The 20,495-nt window shown below is 64.5% G+C and overlaps 2 protein-coding genes across 2 annotated transcripts; both read left to right on the top strand.

The window, feature by feature from the left end:
• Positions 1–609: 609 nt before the first annotated feature.
• DUSP28 (dual specificity phosphatase 28) lies at positions 610–1,344 on the top strand. Its single transcript, XM_065880198.1, has 2 exons — positions 610–1,002; positions 1,216–1,344. Exons 1-2 carry the CDS (start codon positions 610–612, stop codon positions 1,342–1,344), a joined length of 522 nt encoding a protein of 173 aa, XP_065736270.1.
• A 4,998-nt stretch (positions 1,345–6,342) lies between these two features.
• Positions 6,343–15,838, top strand: RNPEPL1 (arginyl aminopeptidase like 1). The gene is made up of 11 exons (XM_065880895.1): positions 6,343–6,870; positions 10,249–10,389; positions 10,916–11,067; positions 11,589–11,705; positions 11,885–12,120; positions 12,322–12,435; positions 12,815–12,927; positions 13,333–13,441; positions 14,377–14,607; positions 14,680–14,822; positions 15,551–15,838. Exons 1-11 carry the CDS (start codon positions 6,343–6,345, stop codon positions 15,836–15,838), a joined length of 2,172 nt encoding a protein of 723 aa, XP_065736967.1.
• The last annotated feature ends 4,657 nt before the right edge of the window (positions 15,839–20,495 follow it).

Here is a 20,495-nt window from a genome sequence, read left to right on the forward strand (position 1 = left end):
ATTAGTAAACAAATAACAAAAAGAAATGTACATAAAGCTATGCTAAAGGGCACCTCACCTGGCGATAAGGGGCCTACCTACAAAACGACGTGGCGGATACTGGTCAGTGCCCAGATGAGAATCTGCGACAGGGTCGCCTGCTCCTCTGCACACCAGCCACAACTTGAGAAGCGCACCTCCCCGAGCCCTGCCCGGCTGGAAACCTCCGCGTTCGCAGGGACAGGCACCAGCTACTCTCAGAGCTCCCGGCTTGCAGCCTGCGGGGCTCTGGTATCCAGCGAGGCGAGGCCCATTCCTCCCAGCAACCCGAACCCGCCCACCTCACTGCGGCCAATCAGACTCTTCCGATGGCCACCAGGCCAGCCAACGGCCGCAACCCCCAGCCTCAGCCAATCAGAGGAGGCCTCTCCCGTTTAGACCTGACCAATGAGGAGGCGGCCAGGGCTTTGCGGGCGTGCCCGCTCGTGCACAACCACTACAGGGCCCACCCCGGGGTGGGGGGGGGGGGGGGGACGGGCGCCCCTCAGAGGCCTCTAGGACCCGGGGGCGCCCGGCCGGCCTCCCGACGGCCCAAAATAGACACCCGTGCTGGGGGCCCGAGAGCCGGTCATGGACGCGGAGCAAGCCGGACGCCGCGGGGCCACCAAGGCCGCCCCGCCGCCGTTCGTGCGCGTCGCCCCCTCGCTCTTCCTCGGGAGCGCGAACGCCGCGGCCGCCCCGGAGCTGCTGGAGCGCGCGGGCGTCACCCTATGCGTCAACGTTTCGCGCCAGCAGCCCGGCCCCCGCGCGCCCGGCGTGACCGAGCTGCGCGTGCCCGTATTCGACGACCCGGCTGAGGACCTGCTGGCGCACCTGGAGCCTACCTGTGCCGCCATGGAGGCCGCGGTACGCGCCGGTGGTGCCTGCCTCGTCTACTGCAAGAACGGCCGCAGCCGCTCGGCCACCGTCTGCACCGCCTACCTCATGCGTCATCGCGGCCTCACGCGGGAGCGGGCCTTCCAGGTAGGGCGGGATTTTCTCGTGGCGGGGCTTCCGGCGGGAAGAGGCGGGGCCTTCTGGGAGGGGCGAGGCTCTAGGCAGGGGCGGGGCCCGCCCGTGGGGCGGGGCTTCGAGGAGGGCTCGCCCGTGGGGGCGGGGCCTCCGGGCGTTGGGAACGCCGGCGGAGCTTGCAGCCGACGCTGCGCGGTATATCTAATCAAAGCCTCTCGTTTGCAGATTGTAAAGAGCGCCCGCCCGGTGGCCAAGCCCAACCCGGGCTTCTGGTCCCAGCTCCAGAAGTACGAGGAGGCCCTTCAGTCGTGGTCCCGCCTGCCGGGGGAGCCCTCGGGCCCGACTGAGCCCTAATGGGCCAGCCCTTGAGGACGGCCCAACCCCAAAGCGGGGCGCTTGGAGTTTCCTGCAGCCTCGGGGTGGGAAGAGGTAGTTCATGCACTGACTGGGGGGGTGGTCTGTCCTCTCCTGCCTCACGTCCCACGGATTTTTTATTTTCTGCAACTTCCTGAAGGTCTCTGTCCCGCCTTGACGTTAGGGCAGGGGTGTGTCCGCCGAGGAGAGAACTGAGAACCGTACCTCCCCTCGTCAGCATGTTTATTACACAGAGCTTGGTCAGGAACATCAAAACCACTTGAGGAATTTTAGCCAGAAACACATTTACTACAGAGAGATGGAGGCCAGGGAGCCAAGGTCAGGAGATGGGGAAGTACAGGAGTCATGGAGACCCGCCACCCTGTTCCTGGCTGCCTGCCACTCTGATGTGGGTGGCTTCTGGGGGGCTGCTGGCAGAACCTGATGCCTGCCACCTGCTCAAGCCACAGTGGCTTTCCCAAACCTCACACTGGCCCCGTCACAAAACGCAACATGCGATTCAGCTGGGGAGGGCCCAGTTTCCAGACTTGTAGCTGCTGTGACACAGAGTGAGGGTTCGAGGCTGTGTGACAGACCACCCAATGTGGGCGCCCTTGGGGGTCTCAGTGTCCGTACCCACCTCCTACCTTACTGGCCTCCCAGTTTCAGCAACAGCAATGAGTCCCAGCCTAACATCCTGCAGCCAAGGTCATGTCAACAATGCAATGACCACCCATGTCTCTGGGCCTGTTGATTCCTCTTCTGGCTCAGAGGTACCCTGCCTGGACACACTACAGCCTGAAGACTACACTAGAAAACTAATCACCACCAACACTCCTTAAATAAGATAGTGGGGAAAGAGTAAAGGAAAAATTGGGTAACACATATGAGTTACAGATAATATAATCCCTGGTTTATATACATAACAAGGTTATGAATAAAATACTGTAGTTGATGTTTATCATTTTCCTTGACCCTCAGCCAATGCCTCAGGTCCTGGTCTTTCCTAGTCGGGTGTCTGATGAGCCCTGAGTGGTCCTGCCCGCACTGGCGCTCTGGCCTCCGTGACCTCTGCAATACAACCGAGGAGTACTGGGAGGCATCAGGAGAATGCCCTGAGTTCCAGCATACTCCTCCTGGCCCCCCTGAGCAGCAGCAAAGCCCTGCTGCCCCTTGAAAGTCAGGATCAGGGAATTCCCTGGCGGTCCAGTGGTTAGGAGTCGGTGCCTTCACTCCTGGGACCCAGGTTCAATCCCTGGTCAGGGAACTAAGATCCTGCAAGCTGCATGGTGCGGCCAAAAAAAAAAAAAAAAAAAAAAAGAGTCAGGATCAGTCACCTCACCCAGCAGAGCAACTCCCGATTTGAGGCTTGTGGAGCCCCAGATGGTGAAGTGGTGTCTCAGCCTCCCGTCCAGCTGTGTCCCCAAATGGAAGCATCCTACCTGCAGATGAAGACCTCTGACCCAGCAGAGCCTGAAGTTGTGGGGATGGGAAGCTCACACTCTGCGAGTGACGCACTGGAGTGGTTGTGAAAGGGTCTTCCTCCTCCCCAACCCTCTTGCACATCTGGGCTCCCAGCTGTGACGGTCCCTGGCTCAGAGCATACACCACACCCTGCAGGTCAGCACCCAGCCCGGTGCGATGTCACCAATCAGCAGCCCCCATGTCCAAGAGCCATAGCCCTCGTCATAACCCAAATGCAGCTCTTCGTGGCTAACCCGACTTTCACACATTTTTGGAAGGCTTGCCAGCTGCCACTTACTCGCCACAAGCCCCTCATAGCTCGTGTCACTTTTCATCAACCCCATAAACAAGCTCCTGCTGTTGCCTCCACGTGGCAGGTGAGGCTCCGGTGGCTCCGTCTGTAACCTCAGGTGAGCTGAGCGGTTTGCCCAGCTAGGAGGTCAGGAGCCAGGACCTGAGCCCACGTTTCTACCCCGTGTGCTCATGGCATCCTTGCTGGCACACCCCCTCACCTGCTGACCTGGCCCTGGGTGACAGGGCTGCCAGGATGTCAGAGCCCGGGCCAGGCTGAAGGACATCTGTGGGTCCCATCAGCCTTTTGTCCCACCAGCTCCATTCTGAGAACCATCCAGCTTCGGCTGCCACCAGAGGCCCAGGTATCCCTAGGACCTCTGACCCAGGGACAACACAGCCCCCAGCTGAACACCACAGGCTTGCTGGAAGCCCTCCTGCCTCCGTGTCCACCTGCTGGCAAGTGAGGCCAGGGACCCACTCCCCTCCCAGTGCCAGCGCACTTGAATAGGGGTACCTAGTCCACGTGCATCAGGGGAGAGCTGGGGTGCAGGCGGAGTGTCAGCTGCATCAGCCCACCCAAGCCAGCCAGCGTTTGGTCATCAAAAGGCTGGTGTATGAAAATTCCTATGGGAGAAGCCCCAGCCTCTAGCAGTCCCGGCTTTCAGGTTCCTCTCCCCTAAGTGGTTTGGGGTGCGGTGACAGGAGGACTGTGCTGTAGCCACCCTGGACCTTTGTCAGCAGGCAGTGCCCCCATCCCCCAGCACTGAAGGCGCTGTCCTCTGCAGGACAGGGACAGGGTGGAGAGTGGAGACGACCCCTGTGGCCCGCACAGTTCACAAATGCCTTGGTGGGCTGCCTTTAATACCATAGAACAGGTCTGTTTGCTCCCGTAAGACTGGCTTGTGTTGATTCCTTACAAAAATGTGGGGTGGGGCTTCCCTGGTGGCACAGTGGTTGGGAGTCCGCCTGCCGATGCAGGGGACGTGGGTTCGTGCCCCGGTCCGGGAGGATCCCACATGCCGTGGAGCGGCTGGGCCCGTGAGCCATGGCCGCTGAGCCTGCGCGTCCGGAGCCTGTGCTCCACAGCGGGAGAGGCCACAGTGGTGAGGGGCCCGCGTACCAAAAAAAAAAAAAATGTGGGGTGGAAGGCACCGCCCCCTGCTGGGGGTGGGTGGGCAGAAGTGGTAACAGCTCCTCTGGACCTGCAGGACTGCCCCATTCCACCCCTTCCGTGTGCAGAACTGGCCGCTGGGAGGTGCCCAGGAGAGAAGGGATGAGACCCAATCCCTGCTCACCCAAGTCCAGGGGACCAGGAGGGCGAGAAGCCCCCTGATGTTAACTTACCCCGAGTGTGCAGGTGGCTGGTAGACCTGCCTGCGGGTCCCTAGGGCAGGCTAGTGTGGGTGCCCACACACGGTCCTCTTGAAGGTCTTCTGACTCCAGCCCCACCGGCCTGGTGGGGGGTGGGTGGCTCCAAAAGGCTGGTCAAACTGGGAGTGCCATCTAAAGCACTCTGCCCTTGGCACCTGGGCAGGCGCTGGGCCACCTGAAGGCCTCGAGGACTGATCAGACCCCAGTTCTCTTCCCTCTTGAGTCTCGGACACAGGACTGAAACCCCTCCTCCAGGTGACTGGCGAGTTTGGGGTGGGGCCCCGACAAGGAGATTGTGTCCCCCCTGCTAAGATGGCACATAGGAAAAACTGAAGAGGTGCCTCAGTGCAGGTGCTCTGAATCAGTGAACATGTGTCCTGCCACTCAGCCGTCCTTCCCACCCAGCCCCCCACCCGGGGAGGAGGGCAGGCAGGATCACATGGGTGACAGATTGGATACTGAACCCAGAAGGATCAAACGCTACTCGGGGACGCCATCGAGGTCAAGTGCATTGTGAGTCAGGCCCCAACTGTGCCACAGGGAGACTGATCAGGGGAGAGAGGTGGGTGGGATTCCAGGCCAAAAAGCCCCTTCTCCCTAAGGGTCTGACTTCTTACGTGATGATGACAGCAACATCTTGGTAGCCCCTCTGGTTCCATGGCTTCGAGATCCCCCTGATGCTAGGTCTTTGCGCACCCTCGCTGGTCTGTAGGCATCCCCTCTGGGCTTAAGTCTCTGGACAGGCCTGGGCGAGGTGGAATGGGGACAGGCAGGCCAGGTCCTGTTACTGCCCAGCACTCACCTATACAATCTTCCTCCAGGGCCCCAACAGGCCCTAAGGCAGCACTGTCCAGCACAACTTTCTACAATGATGGGATATCTGCTCTGTTGAGGATGGCTACCACTAGCCAGACACTATCCTCCAAACACACACGGAGACCTTGAAATACGGCTAGTGCAACTGAGAAACTGAACTTCTAATTTAATTTAAATCTAAATAGCTACAATAATCTGACAGCACAGCCTTAAGGTTCTTGAGCACCGCCATGTACCATATGGCACGTAACACCACTGGTCTCACAGGGGAGTGGGTCGGGTGTATGGAAATCATTCCATCGTTCCATCATTCCCCAGGACCAGAGGTTCCCGAATGGACGAATAACACTGAGTTCCAGACGCCACACTTCCCAGCTTCCCTCACCCAGGTGTCCCAGCAGTCGCTGCCCCAGGAACCGGGCCCGCAGCATCGCTGAAGGATCGGGCATCCTGACTCCCGGGGTCTCCCAGACGCGAGCCGCGTAGGAAGCGCAAAGGGGTGGGGAGACCGCAGGGCCACTCCTCCGCCCGGCGCGCCCCGGACCCCGAACACACAGCGTCCCGCCCCTCACCCCCAACTCCCGCTTTCCCCACCTCCCAGCACAGTGCCCCGGCCACCTGCACACGGCAGCCGCAGCCCCATGCACCGCACCCGGCTCTCGGCCTCAGCCCTGGCACAGCGCCCCCGGCCCCAACACAGCGCCCCCGGCTCCGCTGTCCCCCCGCCCCGCACAGCGCCCCGGGCTCGCGGTCCTAGCCCCGCTCTCGGCTACTCGGTCTCCCGCTTCACAGCGCCCCCGCTCACTGCGCCCCCGGCTCCCCGGTCTCCCCGCGCACAGCGCCCCCGGCGGCGGCCGAGCGGAGCCCGAGCGGGGCGGCGCACGGCGCGGGGCCGGGCCGGGCGGCTCCCGGCGCGACTTCCTGTTGTGCCCTCGCCCCGCCGCCGCCGCTGCTGCCGCTGCCGCCGCCGCCGCCGCCGCCGCCGCCGCCCCTCACCCGCTCCCCGCGGCCGGGCGCGGCCGCCGCCCATGGATTTCACCTAGCGCGGCGGCCATGGCGGCGCAGTGCTGCTGCCGCAAAGCGCCCGGCGCCGAGGCCGCGCCCGCGCGTCCGCCGCCCGAGCCGCCGCCCGCCCTGGACGTGGCCTCGGCCTCCAGCGCGCAGCTCTTCCGCCTCCGCCACCTGCAGCTGGGCCTGGAGCTGCGGCCCGAGGCGCGCGAGCTGGCCGGCTGCCTGGTGCTCGAGCTGTGCGCGCGGCGCCCCGCGCCCCGCGCGCTCGTGCTCGACGCGCACCCGGCCCTGCGCCTGCATTCGGCCGCCTTCCGCCGCGCTCCCGCCGCCGCCGGCGAGCCACCCTGCGCCTTCGCCTTCGCTGCACCCGGGCCGAGTCCCGCGCCGCCGCCCCCGCTGCCCGCCTTCCCCGAGGCGCCCGGCGCGGAGCCCGCATGCTGCCCGTTGGCCTTCAGGGTGGACCCTTTCACGGACTACGGCTCCTCGCTCACCGTCACGCTGCCGCCTGAACTGCAGGCGCACCAGCCCTTCCAGGTCATCCTGCGCTACACCTCGACCGACGCCCCCGCCGTGAGTACCCCCCCCCCAACGCCGGGTGGGCGCTGGGGCGGTGGGCTGGTCGCCGGGTCGTTTCCAGGTGGTTTCTCCCCGCGCTGCCGCCAGGCTAGGGGGGCGTTAATGTGGGCTCTGCGCCTGAGGCACCTGCGGAGAGATGGGGCCGGCCTGGCACTTCCCCACCTGGCTCCGGAGTCCTGTCCAGGTGCCTGCAGTGCTTCCCAGCTGGTGCCCGGGGAGCCCTTAGGAACCTTGGACCGAGCGAGAGCCTGGGTGCTGGCCCTGGACCGTGGGGACAGGGGACAGCATGCCACCACGGGAAGCCTCTCCTTCCAGGTGTGCGGGGGCTGTCCCTGCCTGGGGACAGGGACAGCTTCTGGTGAGCACACGCCACACCATACATCTGAGGGAGCCTGGCACTGAGAAGCAGGCCAGGCAGTGTCCGATGTGAAAGGGCCTCCGTGTGACCTGGCCTTCAGAGGACTGTTCCCTGGAAGTGGCAAGAGGGACGGACCTGCCGGAGTGGGAGGCGGAGAGGCCCGGGTTGGCTCTAATGCTTCAGGCCCCGTGGGGACTGGCGGGTGCGGCGGCAGGGTTGCCCTGTGTCCCCAACACAGACACACGTAGGCTCTGCAGGGCTTTGGACGTGGAGCATTTGCCGCCCCGGGGGCTCAGCAGGAAGGCTGCGTGGCCCAGGCTGGGTGCTGTGGCTGCAGCACCCCTCCACCGTAGGAGGGCTTTCAGGATGGAGCAGGGCCTTCCGTTCTGGAAGCATGGGGGTTCCTGGGTCTCCGTGTGGACAGCACGCTTGTGACACTGCCCTCCCTCCAAACACACACACACACAACATACACGTAGCTCTGGGAGGCCCCAGAAGTTTCCATGTGTCAGCGCCCACGGCATGTAAATGGATACGGTGACGCACAGGTGGCACAGAGGCACCAGGTCAGGAGCCATCAAGGTGACATCTGGACAGGAAGAGCCCAGAGCAGACACACACCTATGGGCTTCCTGCATGATTCCCAGGAGCCCTCAGCTGCCACCTCACCTCCTTTGTGAGCTTCCGTGGGTGTGCTGGCCTGGCCCCTGGCCTGCTGGGTTGGCACCTGCTGGGGTAGCCTGGATCTCTGACAGCGGCATGTATGCCTCCCACCACAGCCGTGAGAACAAAGGGGTGTGATCCTCCCGGACCTTGATCTGTGAACTTGGAGCCCATGTGTCTGGTCCACCCAAGACTGGCAGAGTGGTGGGACGAGGGCCCATAACAGGCCACCCTTGCTAGCCTGATCGTATCCCCAGAAGCCTGACCGTGGGGGCCTGTCCCCAGCATGAGCCAAGGGCTACCTGCAGAAGCACTGCCGGGGGAGTCTCATGAAATGCAGATTCCTGGGTCCCAGCCCCAGGAAGCTCTGTGGCAGGGCCCAGGAGCCTGCATTTTTGAACAGGCTCCCCAGACAGGCCTTCTAAACATCTGGGGCAGCCCTAGGGGTCAGCAGAAAAGGAAGATACCACCGCACACTCCTCACCGTGACAGGACAGACAAAGCGGCCCAAAGGAAGTTTTAAAGACGTCTGTGAACGCTGACAGTGGTCTGGCTGGGTCTGCAGGAACTGGATAGGCAGCCCTGCCGAGCCTGGGCGTCTGCTAAGATCTGGGGTCTGCAGGAGAGGCAGACCCCTCCTGGGTCTGGGGTCTGGGGTTTGTGGGGTAGGGAGCCCCACTGGGTCTGGGGTCCTCCACCTCTGTGGTCTCAGCATGGACAACTCCCAGTGGCAAGCAACTGTGGATACCATCAGCTGTGGTTTGCTCAGACCTGTCACTTGCAGGGGGCTAGGGTCCTTCCATAACGGCCCTGGGAGAACCTGCGTGCGCTCGGTCACTGAAGTGGGGACACGGAACAGTCCAGTTGGCTTCAATGATCGTGTCGTCCCGGCAGAGGGGGCGTGAGAACAGATTTGGGGCCCCACAGAATGACTGCGGTTGGGTTGGGGGAACTCCCCCAGGCTCCGTGCTGACCTTCCTGGAGACCCTGGAATGTTTGGCCGGAGTTGAGAGGGGGTGTCTTGAAATGGCCCTAGAGAGGCTGGGGGCAGTGATGGGCACGAGGGTGCGAGGGAGGGCTCCCTAGTGGGGGTGGGGCCTGGCCTTGGCATCTGGGGGGAGGTTGGCTGAGAGGGCGACAGTGTCCGGCAGGCGTGGAAGCAGGTAGGCGGCACGGCACCGAAGAGCACCCCCATCCTCGGCCTCCCTGGGCCACCGGCGCTGTGCGGTGGAGGCATCTTCCATGCAGGGGCCGTTTCCTTGTGCAGAAGCCCTGAAGGGCATCCTCCCCGCTTCTGCCCTGAGCCCACGCCCACCCCTGACGGCTGCCCTTCCCGAGGACACCGAGTGTGGTGTCAGGTTCTGTGCGGAGGTCCTCGTCCATCCTGCAGATGAGCGAGGCACCCACCAGTGCCGCCCCGCCCGGGAGGTGGGTGGCTGGGCGCTGGTGGCCGCTGCGGGGTCTGTCCACAGTGCTCCGGCCGTGGCCCCAGCGGCCCTCCCCCCGGGCTGCTCCTGTCCCGCGCGTCCTCTCCGAGAGCCCAGCCTGAGCTCCCTGCCCACGGGCCCTGGCCGGGAGCCCTTCTCCCCCTGGGGGATCCCTCCCTGTGAGGCTGCCCCATTTCCAGGGGTGGCCCTGGGCTCAGGCGCACGTGGGGGTCACCAGGAAGCACTGCTTTCCCCACACGTCCACATTCCCGGCTCCCTTTCCCGGCTGAGACCGGGTTCGCGCCTGCCTGCGAGAATTGGACTCAGGTGCTCTGACCGTCTCAGTCTCCCTCTGGCAGCTGGCGTGAGGGGCACAGGCTGGGGGACTCCCTGGGTGCCTGGCCTCCCACCTGGAGAGAGGCCTGGCCCTGGTGGTGAAGCACAGGCCACACTCTGTGTCAGCCACCCTGCCTGCCCAGGGTGGGCAAGCGATGGTGCCCAGGAGCTGCTGTTGGCCCTGGACGAGCCCAGTCGGGCCATCCCCTCCTGGGCCGTTCCTCATTCCCTCCCTCTCCAGCCGCTGCCCCAGCAGCCCTGAGCCTGGAAGCCTGAGCGGGACAGGGGGGTTGGGGCCACTTCCCAAGGCCTTGCCCTCTCCAGAAACTCTGCCTAGCTTTCAGGAATCAAGGCTGGGCTGGCAGGGAGGGGTGTTCTGGCGTCCCCACGTGCTGCCCTCTGTGGGGCAGGGCCCCCAGGCTCCCCCCATTCCCTGTGTGCCTCAGGTGCCCCCGCCTCACTGGTACGGTGAGGGCCGTCAGCCAGCAGCCCTGGTCTCCAGGAGGCCTCAGCCCACGTGATGGGGAGGGCGTCAAGGGCCAGAGCCCAGGGGCCGTCGGCTGATACCCTGCCCACTGCCCACTGCAGATCTGGTGGCTGGACCCAGAGCTGACCTACGGCAGTGCCAAGCCCTTCGTCTTCACCCAGGGCCACTCCGTCTGCAACCGTTCCTTCTTCCCGTGCTTCGACACGCCCGCCGTCAAGTGCACCTACTCGGCCGTCGTCAAGGTCAGCGCCCACCAGCAGGCCCCGCTCCGCACTCTTACCTGCCCGAGCCTGGCCCCGGCTGCCACCGGGACCACTGCTCTAGGAGGAGCCCACCCTCCTCACTGTGCAGGAGGGGGCAGCCTGATAGGGTCGGGGTCCTGGACCCAGGATGAGCCAATAGGACCCTGACGAGGGGAGGGCACAGACGGAGTCGCTGGGTCCCAGGGCTCCTGGCCTGAGCGTGGCAGCACCCCTACGCCCACCCGACTCCCGACTGGGGCAAGAGGTGTGCAGACCAGGAGCGTGGGGTTCCCCGAATAGTGTGGGGGGACCCCTGATGGGGCTGAGAGGGTCCCCGACAGTGACGTGGCTACCTGATCCAGGTGGCAGGGCTTCCCGTCGGGGACGTGGTGTTCCCTACCATGGATGTGGGGCTTCTGACCGGGCTGTGGAGTTCCCACTGGGGACACGGGGTGCCCTGGCAGGGCGTGGGGATCCCCATCGAGGACACGGGGTGCCCTGATGGGTGGGGCCTCCTCGAACACAGGCCCCGTCGGGGGTGCAGGTGCTGATGAGTGCCACACAGAGCACCTACGTGGAGGAGGAGGGCGTCTACCGCTTCCACATGGAGCACCCGGTGCCCGCCTACCTCGTGGCCCTCGTGGCCGGGGACCTCCAGCCGGCAGACATCGGGCCCAGGTAGGGCCGCCTCTTACTTCCTGCAGCTGCTGCCCGGAGTCCAGGCCTCGGGGAGATCCTACCGTGGGCTGCGTGTGCGGCCCGCGTCTGCAGCCGCCCGCCGGAGGACCCCACGTGCCACGGCGCCGCTCCCCGGGGCCGCCGCTGTCAGTGAGAGAGGAGCTCGCTCACTCCCGTGCACCCCCAGACCCGGAGGCTGGGCTTCCGGCCTCCCCAGCGCCCTGCGCAAGCCGGTCCCCCTGCCGGGCCGGGCTGCCGCTGGACGTAGCCTCACACCTGTGCGGGCTCCCTCGACTCAGAGACAGAAGGAGCCAGCGGCCCCTCGCGTGTGGCCCGGCCCCCACTGCGGGCAGGGCCTGCGTGGTGGCAGTGAGTGAGGCAGGGCGGCGGGCAGCGGCTGGGCGGTGGACCAGGCCAGACTAGGTGCAGGTGGTGTTCGAGCCCAGAAGCAGAGGGAAGGCCTAGTGGGGTGAGAGGGATGGGGACTGGCCGGCCCCCACCCACCCTCGCCCCTGTGACAGGAGCCGCGTGTGGGCTGAGCCATGCCTCCTGCCCACGGCCACCAGCAAGCTGTCCGGCGCGGTGGAGCAGTGGCTGAGCGCAGCCGAGCGCCTCTACGGGCCCTACCTGTGGGGCAGGTACGTTCCGGGGCTCCTGGGAGCCTGGCTGACTGTAGGAGGGCTCAGAGGGCAAGGCCCCACCCTACCGGGAAGCAACGGGAGCCCGTGGTGGGGGGCCTTGTCTGACCTCCTGGGAAGGAAGTGATGCTCACTGCCCGGGCCCCGGCCCTCTCACGGTCACCCCCCACCCTGGGCAGGTATGACATCGTCTTCCTGCCCCCCTCCTTCCCCATCGTGGCCATGGAGAACCCCTGCCTCACCTTCATCATCTCCTCCATCCTGGAGAGTGACGAGTTCCTGATCATCGACGTCATCCACGAGGTGGCCCACAGCTGGTTCGGCAACGCCGTCACCAACGCCACATGGGAGGAGATGTGGCTGAGCGAGGGCCTGGCCACCTACGCGCAGCGCCGCATTACCACCGAGACCTACGGTACCGCCCGGGCTGGGGCAGGGGCGGCGGGGCCACCGCCGGGGCCATCCGGGCACTGTGTGAGGGGCTGGGAGCCCAGCCTGGCCCCCGGGGAGCGGCCCCCCTGCCGTGCGTGTGTCCAGCCGGGTGGCCAGGGGTCATCTCCACAAGGCTCAGGGCAGGGAGCCGCAAGGGCAGCAGCCTCACCCCTGCCCCGTCCAGGCGCTGCCTTCACCTGTCTGGAGACAGCCTTCCGCCTGGACGCCCTGCACAGGCAGATGAAGGTCCTCGGCGAGGACAGCCCAGTCAGCAAGCTGCAGGTCAAGCTGGAGCCAGGTACCCACTCCCACCGGCCCTGCCCCGGGCCCTGGACACGTCATCCTGCAGGGCCTCCTTGCCCAGCCCAGGCTAACTCTGGCCGGGCGTCCCTGTCCCCACCGTGGCATCCCCGCAGAGGCCAGGTCAGGGGCCCCTCAGCCTGCCACCGCCTCTCACAGGCTCTGAGCACCTGTCACCGTGGTGTGTGGACCGAGGTCTCCACCGAGGCCCCCCGGGTAAGGCGGGCCCCGTCTCCACACTCCTAGGACATCTAGATGTGAGGGACGGCGGCCCTCAGCGCTTCCCGTTCACAGCACCTGACCGCCATCCTGCCCCCGTCCCTTGGGACATGGGAGGGTCAGGGCACCGCCCAGAGCCACGGGTGTTCCCCTTGCAGGGGTGAATCCCAGCCATCTGATGAACCTGTTCACTTACGAGAAGGGCTACTGCTTCGTGTACTACCTGTCCCAGCTCTGCGGGGACCCCCAGCGCTTTGACAGCTTTCTCCGAGTGAGCAGCCGCCTCCCCGAGACAGGCCCCGTACGCCCCCCCCTTCTCTGCCCCAACTCCCAGGGCTGCCCTTCTCTCCTGGTGGTGAGGATGGAGTGGCGGGGGCCTGTGAGCGGAGCTGGGACGCGGCCTTCTCTCCGGGCAGTGCCTGGGGTGCTTCCTCCTCTCCGTCCCTCCGTCCCTCCCTCCCTCCCTCCCTCCCTCCCGGTTTTGACCACTTGGCTGGGCCCGTGGGGCAGCAGTGGGTGCCTCCGCGCCACCCTGCGCCCTGCACACCGCTCTGTACAGACGCCTCGGTGCGGCGGCCCTTTCCAGCTGTGCGGGCCCCAGCTGTGGCGCGGGTGGTGGGATGGGGATGGTGTGCCCAGCCCCCAGGCCTGCCGAGCCCTGCCCCTGCCCCAGCAGGCCTACGTGGAGAAGTACAAGTTCACCAGCGTGGTAGCCCAGGACCTGCTGGACTCCTTCCTGACCTTCTTCCCGGAGCTGAAGGAGCAGAGTGTGGACTGCCGGGCAGGTGAGGCCCACCGCCTGCCACGGGTCCGCAACCGGCTAGCCCCTCGGCCTGCCAGGGAGGCGGCGGGTGTGTGGGCTCCACCACACAAGATGACCCCTCTGCCTGGAAGAAATTCCCTCAGGTTCATCCATCCTTCCTGCAGCCACCCTCGCTGGACAGTGTGGGCCTCGGGCTGGACGCTATAGGAACAGAGAGGAGGGTGTGCTTCCCAGCATGGAGGTGGTACTTAGGCCAGGCAGACCTGATTAAGCAGTCCCAGAAAAAGGTCTCTGGAAACTGTGCAAAGGGCCTGGGGCAGGATCTGCGACACGGAGAGAGGTTTGCCTGAGAGCTAGCTCAAGGCAGCTGGCCTGCTTGTGAGGCTCGTGGGGCTGTCCCTGGTCCAAGGGCTTGGGGGCCAAAGAAGAGACTGGAGTGTCTGACGTCTGGGAGAAGCCAGAGCTTGCTATAGGGCAGTGAGGTGTGGCTGGGAGGTGTGGGCAGGGGGACCCTGTGTTTGGGAAGGTTTGGTAGGTGCTCCAAGGGCTTTTGGGAGCGGGCGATGGGCAGAACCTGCCCCCACGGCTGCCCAGCTCCAGGGTTTTAAAGCAGGAACATCCTTTTCCCAGGGTGGTGCCCCCTACCCCCTCGTGGGGCAGAGCCTCTTCCGCCGCCTCCCTTCCAAGGGTTTACAGTGCCTCGTTGTCTTCTACCCAGGAGAGGCGTGGAGGGGCCGGGGGTCCCTCAGTCACCAGCTCGAGCCTCTGTGTGCCCCTTCGCCGAAGCCACCCCAGTGGTTTGGAGTGGCAGGGGCTAGAGGTGACCCCGGCCGTCCCCAGACGGCCCCCGCCCTCGGGGCTCCCAGGCCCGGAACAGTCACACCCAGGCACACCCTCGGGGTCTGGGGTCTCCCGGGCAGGCCTGCTCGGGACCCCAGGGTGGTGTCTTCCCTGCAGGGCTGGAGTTTGAGCGCTGGCTGAATGCCACAGGTCCTCCGCTGGCCGAGCCAGACCTGTCTCAGGGATCCAGCCTGACCCGGCCTGTGGAGGCCCTCTTCCAGCTGTGGACCGCGGAGCCCCTGGACCAGGCGGCCGCATCCGCCAGCACCATCGACATCTCCAAGTGGAGGACCTTCCAGACAGCGCTCTTCCTGGACCGGCTCCTGGACGGGTCCCCGCTGCCCCAGGGTGAGTCCTGCAGCCACCAGGGTGGTGGGGGAGGGGAGGGGACGGCTGGCCTGACCTGCCCGTGGCCGGCAGAGGTGGTGATGAGCCTGTCCAAGTGCTACTCCTCCCTGCTGGACTCGATGAATGCCGAGATCCGCATTCGCTGGCTGCAGATTGTCGTCCGAAACGACTACTACCCCGACCTCCACAGGGTCCGGCGCTTCCTTGAGAGCCAGGTGCACCCACCAGCGTGGGCCCGCCCCTCCCCTCCCCTCCCCCCCGCCCCTCCCCTCCCCTCCCCCCTCCCCTCCCCTCCCCCCCTCCCCTCCCCTCCCCCTCCCCTCCCCTCCCCCCCTCCCTCCCCCTCCCCTCTCCTCCCCCTCCTCTCCCCTCCCCCCTCCTCTCCCCTCCCCCCTCCCCTCCCTCCCCCTCCCTTCCCCTCCCCCTCCCCTCCCCTCCCCTCCCCCCTCCCCTCCCCTCCCCCCTCCCCTCCCCTCCCCCTCCCCTCCTCTCCCCCCTCCCCTCCCCCCCCCGCCCCGCCCACTCAGACTGGGCATCCCAGAGAATGGGGTGGGGAAGACGTGGCATCGGGGCTGGCAGTGGGGGGAAGAGCACAGACCCCACCGGGCCTTGGGGCAGTGGTGCCCGAGGGCCAGGCCGGGAGCAGAGTCCGGGGTGGGGGTCTGGGCCCACTGGGCCCTGGGCGTGGACAGCCGGCACATCTGAGCTCCTCAGAGGCCCTAGGACCCCAGGCCTGCCGGGGCCCGGCCTCCCCACTCCCCAGACCTGTCCCCCGGCAGCGCCCCCCCTAGCCCGAGCTCCGTGGAGATGGGGCCTCCACAGAGGCCTGCAGTGGTGGAGGCAAGGACAGTGGGGCCCCTGCTGCGGCAGTGTGACTGCAGCCCTGGGGCCCGCGGGTGGGAGGGGCCAGGGAGCAGCCAGTGTGACAAGCGGACGCCCGCAGATGTCCCGCATGTACACCATCCCGCTGTACGAGGACCTCTGCACCGGCGCCCTCAAGTCCTTCGCCCTGGAGGTCTTCTACCAGACGCAGGGCCGGCTGCACCCCAACTTGCGCCGGACCATCCAGCAGATCCTGTCCCAGGGCCTGGGCCCCGGCACAGAGCCCAGCGTGGAGCAAGGCGGGGCCGGAGCGGACTCGGAGGCGGACACAGACGCACCAGCCCTGCTGCTCGGGGACGAGGCCCCCGGCAGCGCCATCTCTCTCAGGGATGTCAACGTGTCTGCCTAGCCCTGACTGCTCGACACCACGATTGTGCCTTCCGGGCCTCGGCCCACCGTGACCGTGCCCCAGCCTGGCCCGCGCACCCCTCCTGCAGGCTCTCTGGGGGCACCCCCGGGGCCGGCCAAGGCCTGGGGACCTGGTCCCCGCAGCCCTCTTGCACTGCAGGCCTGGAGCGGCCAGCACACGCCACACCCTCCTGTCTCAACACTGACTGCCAGGCGCTGCCCCTGGGTCGATGGCGACCGCCACACCGTGCCTTACATCTGCCGGGGGCCTGGGCCATGCTGTCCCCCCAGCGTGCTTCCTGCCCGCGGACCCCGCACCCCACCCCCGGGGATGGCAGCCTCGGTTGGCCTCCGGCAGAGGACGCAGACATGCCCTCCATGTGGGGGGCAAGGGACACCGAGTAAAGGGTGGATGTCCCTGGGGAGGGGCCCCCCGGAAAGCCTTAGCTCCTCAGGGAACACAGGATCCCAGGCCCCAGGGGGAGTGGGACAGGACAGTCTGTCTCGAGGCTGCCTGGGGCCAGTGCAGCAATAACACACAGGGAGGGACAGGCGGCGCTGGTGCTCTTTCTAGGCCCACCCTGCTGGAAGAGGCCTGGGGAGCCCAGTGCTTAGAGCCGGGCCCCCCGGGGGACCACTGTGCAGGGTCACCGTGACTGTCCCATTAAACCTCCACTGCAAACTACCTCCCGGCCTGTTCGTCCCAGCTCCTTCACACCTGCCCAGCTGCCGTGGGGCGGGGTCCTGAGCTGGTCACCGCCAGACACGCAGGCCAGAGGCCGGAGGGGCTGGGTCGTGCTGAGGTTCTTCTCTGCCCCCCAGCCCCTCCTGACCATCCCGGCTCTGCCCTCGGAAGCCCCCAATCCTGCCCGGCAGCCCTGGGGGTCTGAGCGCCAGCGGCACCCTCCACCCTCCCCAGCCCCTCCCCCCCCACCCTGGACCCCCAAACACCAAAGCAAGGAGGCCACTTGTCATCACCCTTGCTGCGGGCCTTTCTCAGCAGTGGTCCCCCATCCCAAACTGGAGTAAAGGAAGAGGTGAGTGTGACTTTGGGGGATGGAGAAGGAAGGATGTCTACAAGCACAGGTGCGGTCGAGGCGGCAGGTACTGGTGGGGCTTGGAAGAGGGAGTGAGGTTGGGGACTCCACCTGGGGCATCGCCACGAAGGATGGCTAAGCTGTGGACGCTGGGATTGATGCAGCCACTGCGACAGAGGGCAGCGAGCGGGCACTGGTCCTCCTGGTTGCCCGCAGGGTTGGGCTCACGGGGTGGCACGCCTCTAGTGTGGGTCTCCCACCACCATTACACGCTCTGGCCCTGCAGTGACATCACCTGACCAACTGGCCGGACCCAGTCACAGAGCGCCCCCCCCCCCCAAGGGGCCAGGGCGAGGGAGGACCGCAAATGGTGGGCCAGCAGCCCTGGCCCTGCCACATCCGGCCCCCAGGTCACCAGATGTCCCACTGATTCTCCTTCCTGCACTCAAGATGCAACCCCTCCACCTCACCCCCTTGCCCCGGCCAGGAGTTGACTTGGTCCCATCCAGTTACGGTCCAGGGACTCGGGGGGCTGTCCCAGCACCAGGGCCCGGTGGGGCTCCACTCGGCCCAGCCACTCGTGAGCTGGAAGGCCAGTCACCCACCCGTGGGGAACAGGGACAGGGCGGCAGCAACAACACCCCTGCGGAGGGAGAAACGGGGGGCCAGCAGCCCCCGCCCCACAGCAGTGTTAGAGGCCTGCCAGGGGCCCCATCCTGGGCCAGGCTCCCCAGTCCTGGGTTCTCTGTGGCCCTTGGCTCTGCCCTGGGAAGGGTCCGCCCTCCTCCTGTCTAACTGGTCACGCCTGATCATGGCATTGGCCAAGCCCTCTTTGGGGGCTGAACTGCTTCCTCGGCCTCTTCTCCACCAAGGCCATTTTCAAGTCTCTAGTCACAAACTTTTTAGTCCCAGCCTCCTGGTTTCTTCGGCAGTGCAACTCTCAAAAGCGCTGTGGTCCCCCAAGGTCCTGACGTGGCCTCTGTGGGCGTGCAGCCACACCCGAGGCGCCTGCTTCGCTCTCCGCCCCCCCGGCCTCGCCCGACTTGGCGAGGCTCAGAAGCAAGCCCCACAGTCACCCACGGCTCGGTGTTGTCCTGCCACATGGTCCTGACTCTGATCTGCCCTCTGGGATGAGCAGGTGGCCTCTCAACCCCATGAGTCCCTGCGTTCCTGCCTTTCTCGATTCTTTTTCCTCCCAGCTTGCAAACCGGGCATGTTTTTTCAGGCTATCTCTCCCTCGTGGTATCTTGCCAAACGCAGCCTGTGACCAACACAGGCTGCCAGGGTTTCCCAACCTCTTCCACCAGACCTGTGAGTTATTTTGGACATCGTTTGCCTCATGGGTCGTCACGGTTGAGTTTTACCAAATGTTTTATGGCTGCATATCACGGCTTCCAGGGATGGGCCCATGCCAGCCCCCGGCCTGCATCGTATGTCCTGATATAGCCTCACACCTATTCTGGGGCCGATGTCTGTGCTCTGGCAACAAACAGCTCTAAAATACCAACATTTTATTTTATTTTATTTTATTTTATTTTTTAATTTATTTTTGGCTGTGTTGGGTCTTCGTTGCTGCGCGCGGGCTTTCTCTAGTTGCAACGAGCAGGGGTTACTCTTCATTGCGGTGCACGGGCTTCTCATTGCGGTGGCATCTTTTGTTGTGGAGCACGGGCTCTAGGTGCTCAGGCTTCAGTAGCTGTGGCTTGTGGGCTCTAGAGCGCAGGCTCAGTAGTTGTGGCACACGGGCTTACTTGCTCCGTGGCATGTGGGATCTTCCCGGACCAGGGCTCGAATCCATGTCCCCTTTGTTGGCAGGTGGATTCTTAACCACTGCACCGCCAGGGAAGTTCCTAAAATACCAGTGTTTTAAATAACGAAGTTTTATCTCTCACTCGTGCCTTGTGTCTGCTTCAGGCCAGGTGGGGGTATGGGCTTCCTGTCTCTCGTTCCTCAAGGACCCATGCTGATGGATGAAAGCACCTCGTCAGAGATGGGTCTGTGAAGGGGCTCACACCAGCAGTCAGACGCGCTGGGGCCATGTCTGTCCGCTCCTGCCACGTGCATGGAGGTGGGGGTTTTCGGCCAGTGGCAGTACTGACCACCATAGGGGCTGAGGGCAGTGCTGGGAGACAGAACTTTCGGGACAGAGAGGGGAGCAGTCAGGCAGGAGAATTGGGCCGAGGGGGGTGATGCCCAGGATGGGGATGGGAGTGGCCGTGAGCATCGGATCTGCTGGGGCCAAGGAAGGTGGGGCAGCGAGGAGAGATGGTGTGTGGAGAGCTGACCCGTGAGGGTTTGTGCATAGAGCCCCGCGCTGCCTGGAGCCTCTCTCGAGTCCAGGTACAGGCGTCTTGAGTCCCTCAAGCCGTGTCCTGTGTGGTCCAGACTTGCCTTGGGGGCGCTTCTCTCCCCTCCCCCACTCTTACTGGGACTTACTGGGGGTACGCCCCCCTCTCTCAGGCCAGGTGCCTTGGGTAGAACTTCAGATGTAAACATAAGGCCGAGTCAAGCACCAACCACGTGCACAGCGGCCAACACTCCCCGGCCCAAGCTGACCCCCAGGGAAGCAGGGCTGACAAAGTAATCAGAACACAACTAACATCTCAGCCACGCAATGGCGGGTGGGGGTGGTTTGAAATAAACCCTAAGACAGGAATAGGCACCTGTGAGATGACCAGGAGTCAAGAAAAAGAACCAGAGACCTTGGAAGTTTCTTAAAGGGACAACTTTTTAAATAAAAAAAATGCAACCCGAGAAGAATGGTCACAGTGAAGACGGGACTCACGGACTGGAGCATCAAAGAGCCCTCCTCGCGTCAGCAAAGGCCTGACGAAGGGAAAGAACAGAGGAAGCGCGAAGCGGTAGGAGTCGCCCAAGACCCGGGGTCGTGGAAAGACTGGGCCGCACGAAGCAGCTCAGACTGATCAAGGCATCCTCGCTCTCAACACATCCGGGACTCCAGCCTCCTCTCCTTAGCCATTGCCCCCCGTCTACCCACCATCAGACCTCCCCGGCCAGGCTGGGCCACCTAAGGCCGCCTCGCCCAGGCAACCTCCCTAACCCACATACCCTAACACAGGCTGTCCTTTCACCAAGATGATTCTGATGGCAGCTGTTAAGGGTTTTGTTTTTTGTTTTTGTTTTCTTCACTTTCTCTCTAAATAATCACCAGATGCTGGGAGGGTGAAGGCCAAGCGCAGGGTGCGCCCTGAACACGGCCGTGTGCCGAGGCTCCCACAGGGCTAGCCCAGCATCCGGCAGGGGCTCTCAACACAGGGCAGGGTAGAGAGTGCTACCGCCCACCCACCCAGGCCCAGATAATCCTTCCTTGTTCAAAAACGCAGGAGCAAGCAGAGAGGAATAGAGGACGCGACGCCCGCAGTGCAGAAAATATCCCACTTGGAAATCCGGTCACCTCAGAGCAGTGAAGTCAAGAAGAAATTACCTGTATTGTGTTCAAAATAAAACTTAAGAACACGTGACCACTTTGGAGCAGTAGTTAAGGGGGAAAGTCCTATCAGGAGCGTGTATTATTTTTAACAATGAGGTAAAAAAAAAAAAAACCCAAACAATCTAAAACATCACCGCAAAAGAATCCATTCCTCTGTCAGCAAGCAAAGC

Source organism: Phocoena phocoena, chromosome 7, assembly GCF_963924675.1.
Source record: "Phocoena phocoena chromosome 7, mPhoPho1.1, whole genome shotgun sequence".
Taxonomy (NCBI): Eukaryota; Metazoa; Chordata; class Mammalia; order Artiodactyla; family Phocoenidae; genus Phocoena; species Phocoena phocoena.

What these genes read in the sequence shown, in the direction of transcription:
- DUSP28 (XM_065880198.1), top strand. Translation starts at nt 610, where the DNA reads ATGGACGCGGAGCAAGCCGGACGCCGCGGGGCCACCAAGGCCGCCCCG. An exon ending in CGCGGGAGCGGGCCTTCCAG is followed by an intron (nt 1,003 to 1,215) that starts GTAGGGCGGGAT and finishes TCTCGTTTGCAG; the next exon opens with ATTGTAAAGAGCGCCCGCCC.
- RNPEPL1 (XM_065880895.1), top strand. Translation starts at nt 6,343, where the DNA reads ATGGCGGCGCAGTGCTGCTGCCGCAAAGCGCCCGGCGCCGAGGCCGCG. An exon ending in GGGCCCTACCTGTGGGGCAG is followed by an intron (nt 11,706 to 11,884) that starts GTACGTTCCGGG and finishes CACCCTGGGCAG; the next exon opens with GTATGACATCGTCTTCCTGC. An exon ending in GGCGCTTCCTTGAGAGCCAG is followed by an intron (nt 14,823 to 15,550) that starts GTGCACCCACCA and finishes GGACGCCCGCAG; the next exon opens with ATGTCCCGCATGTACACCAT.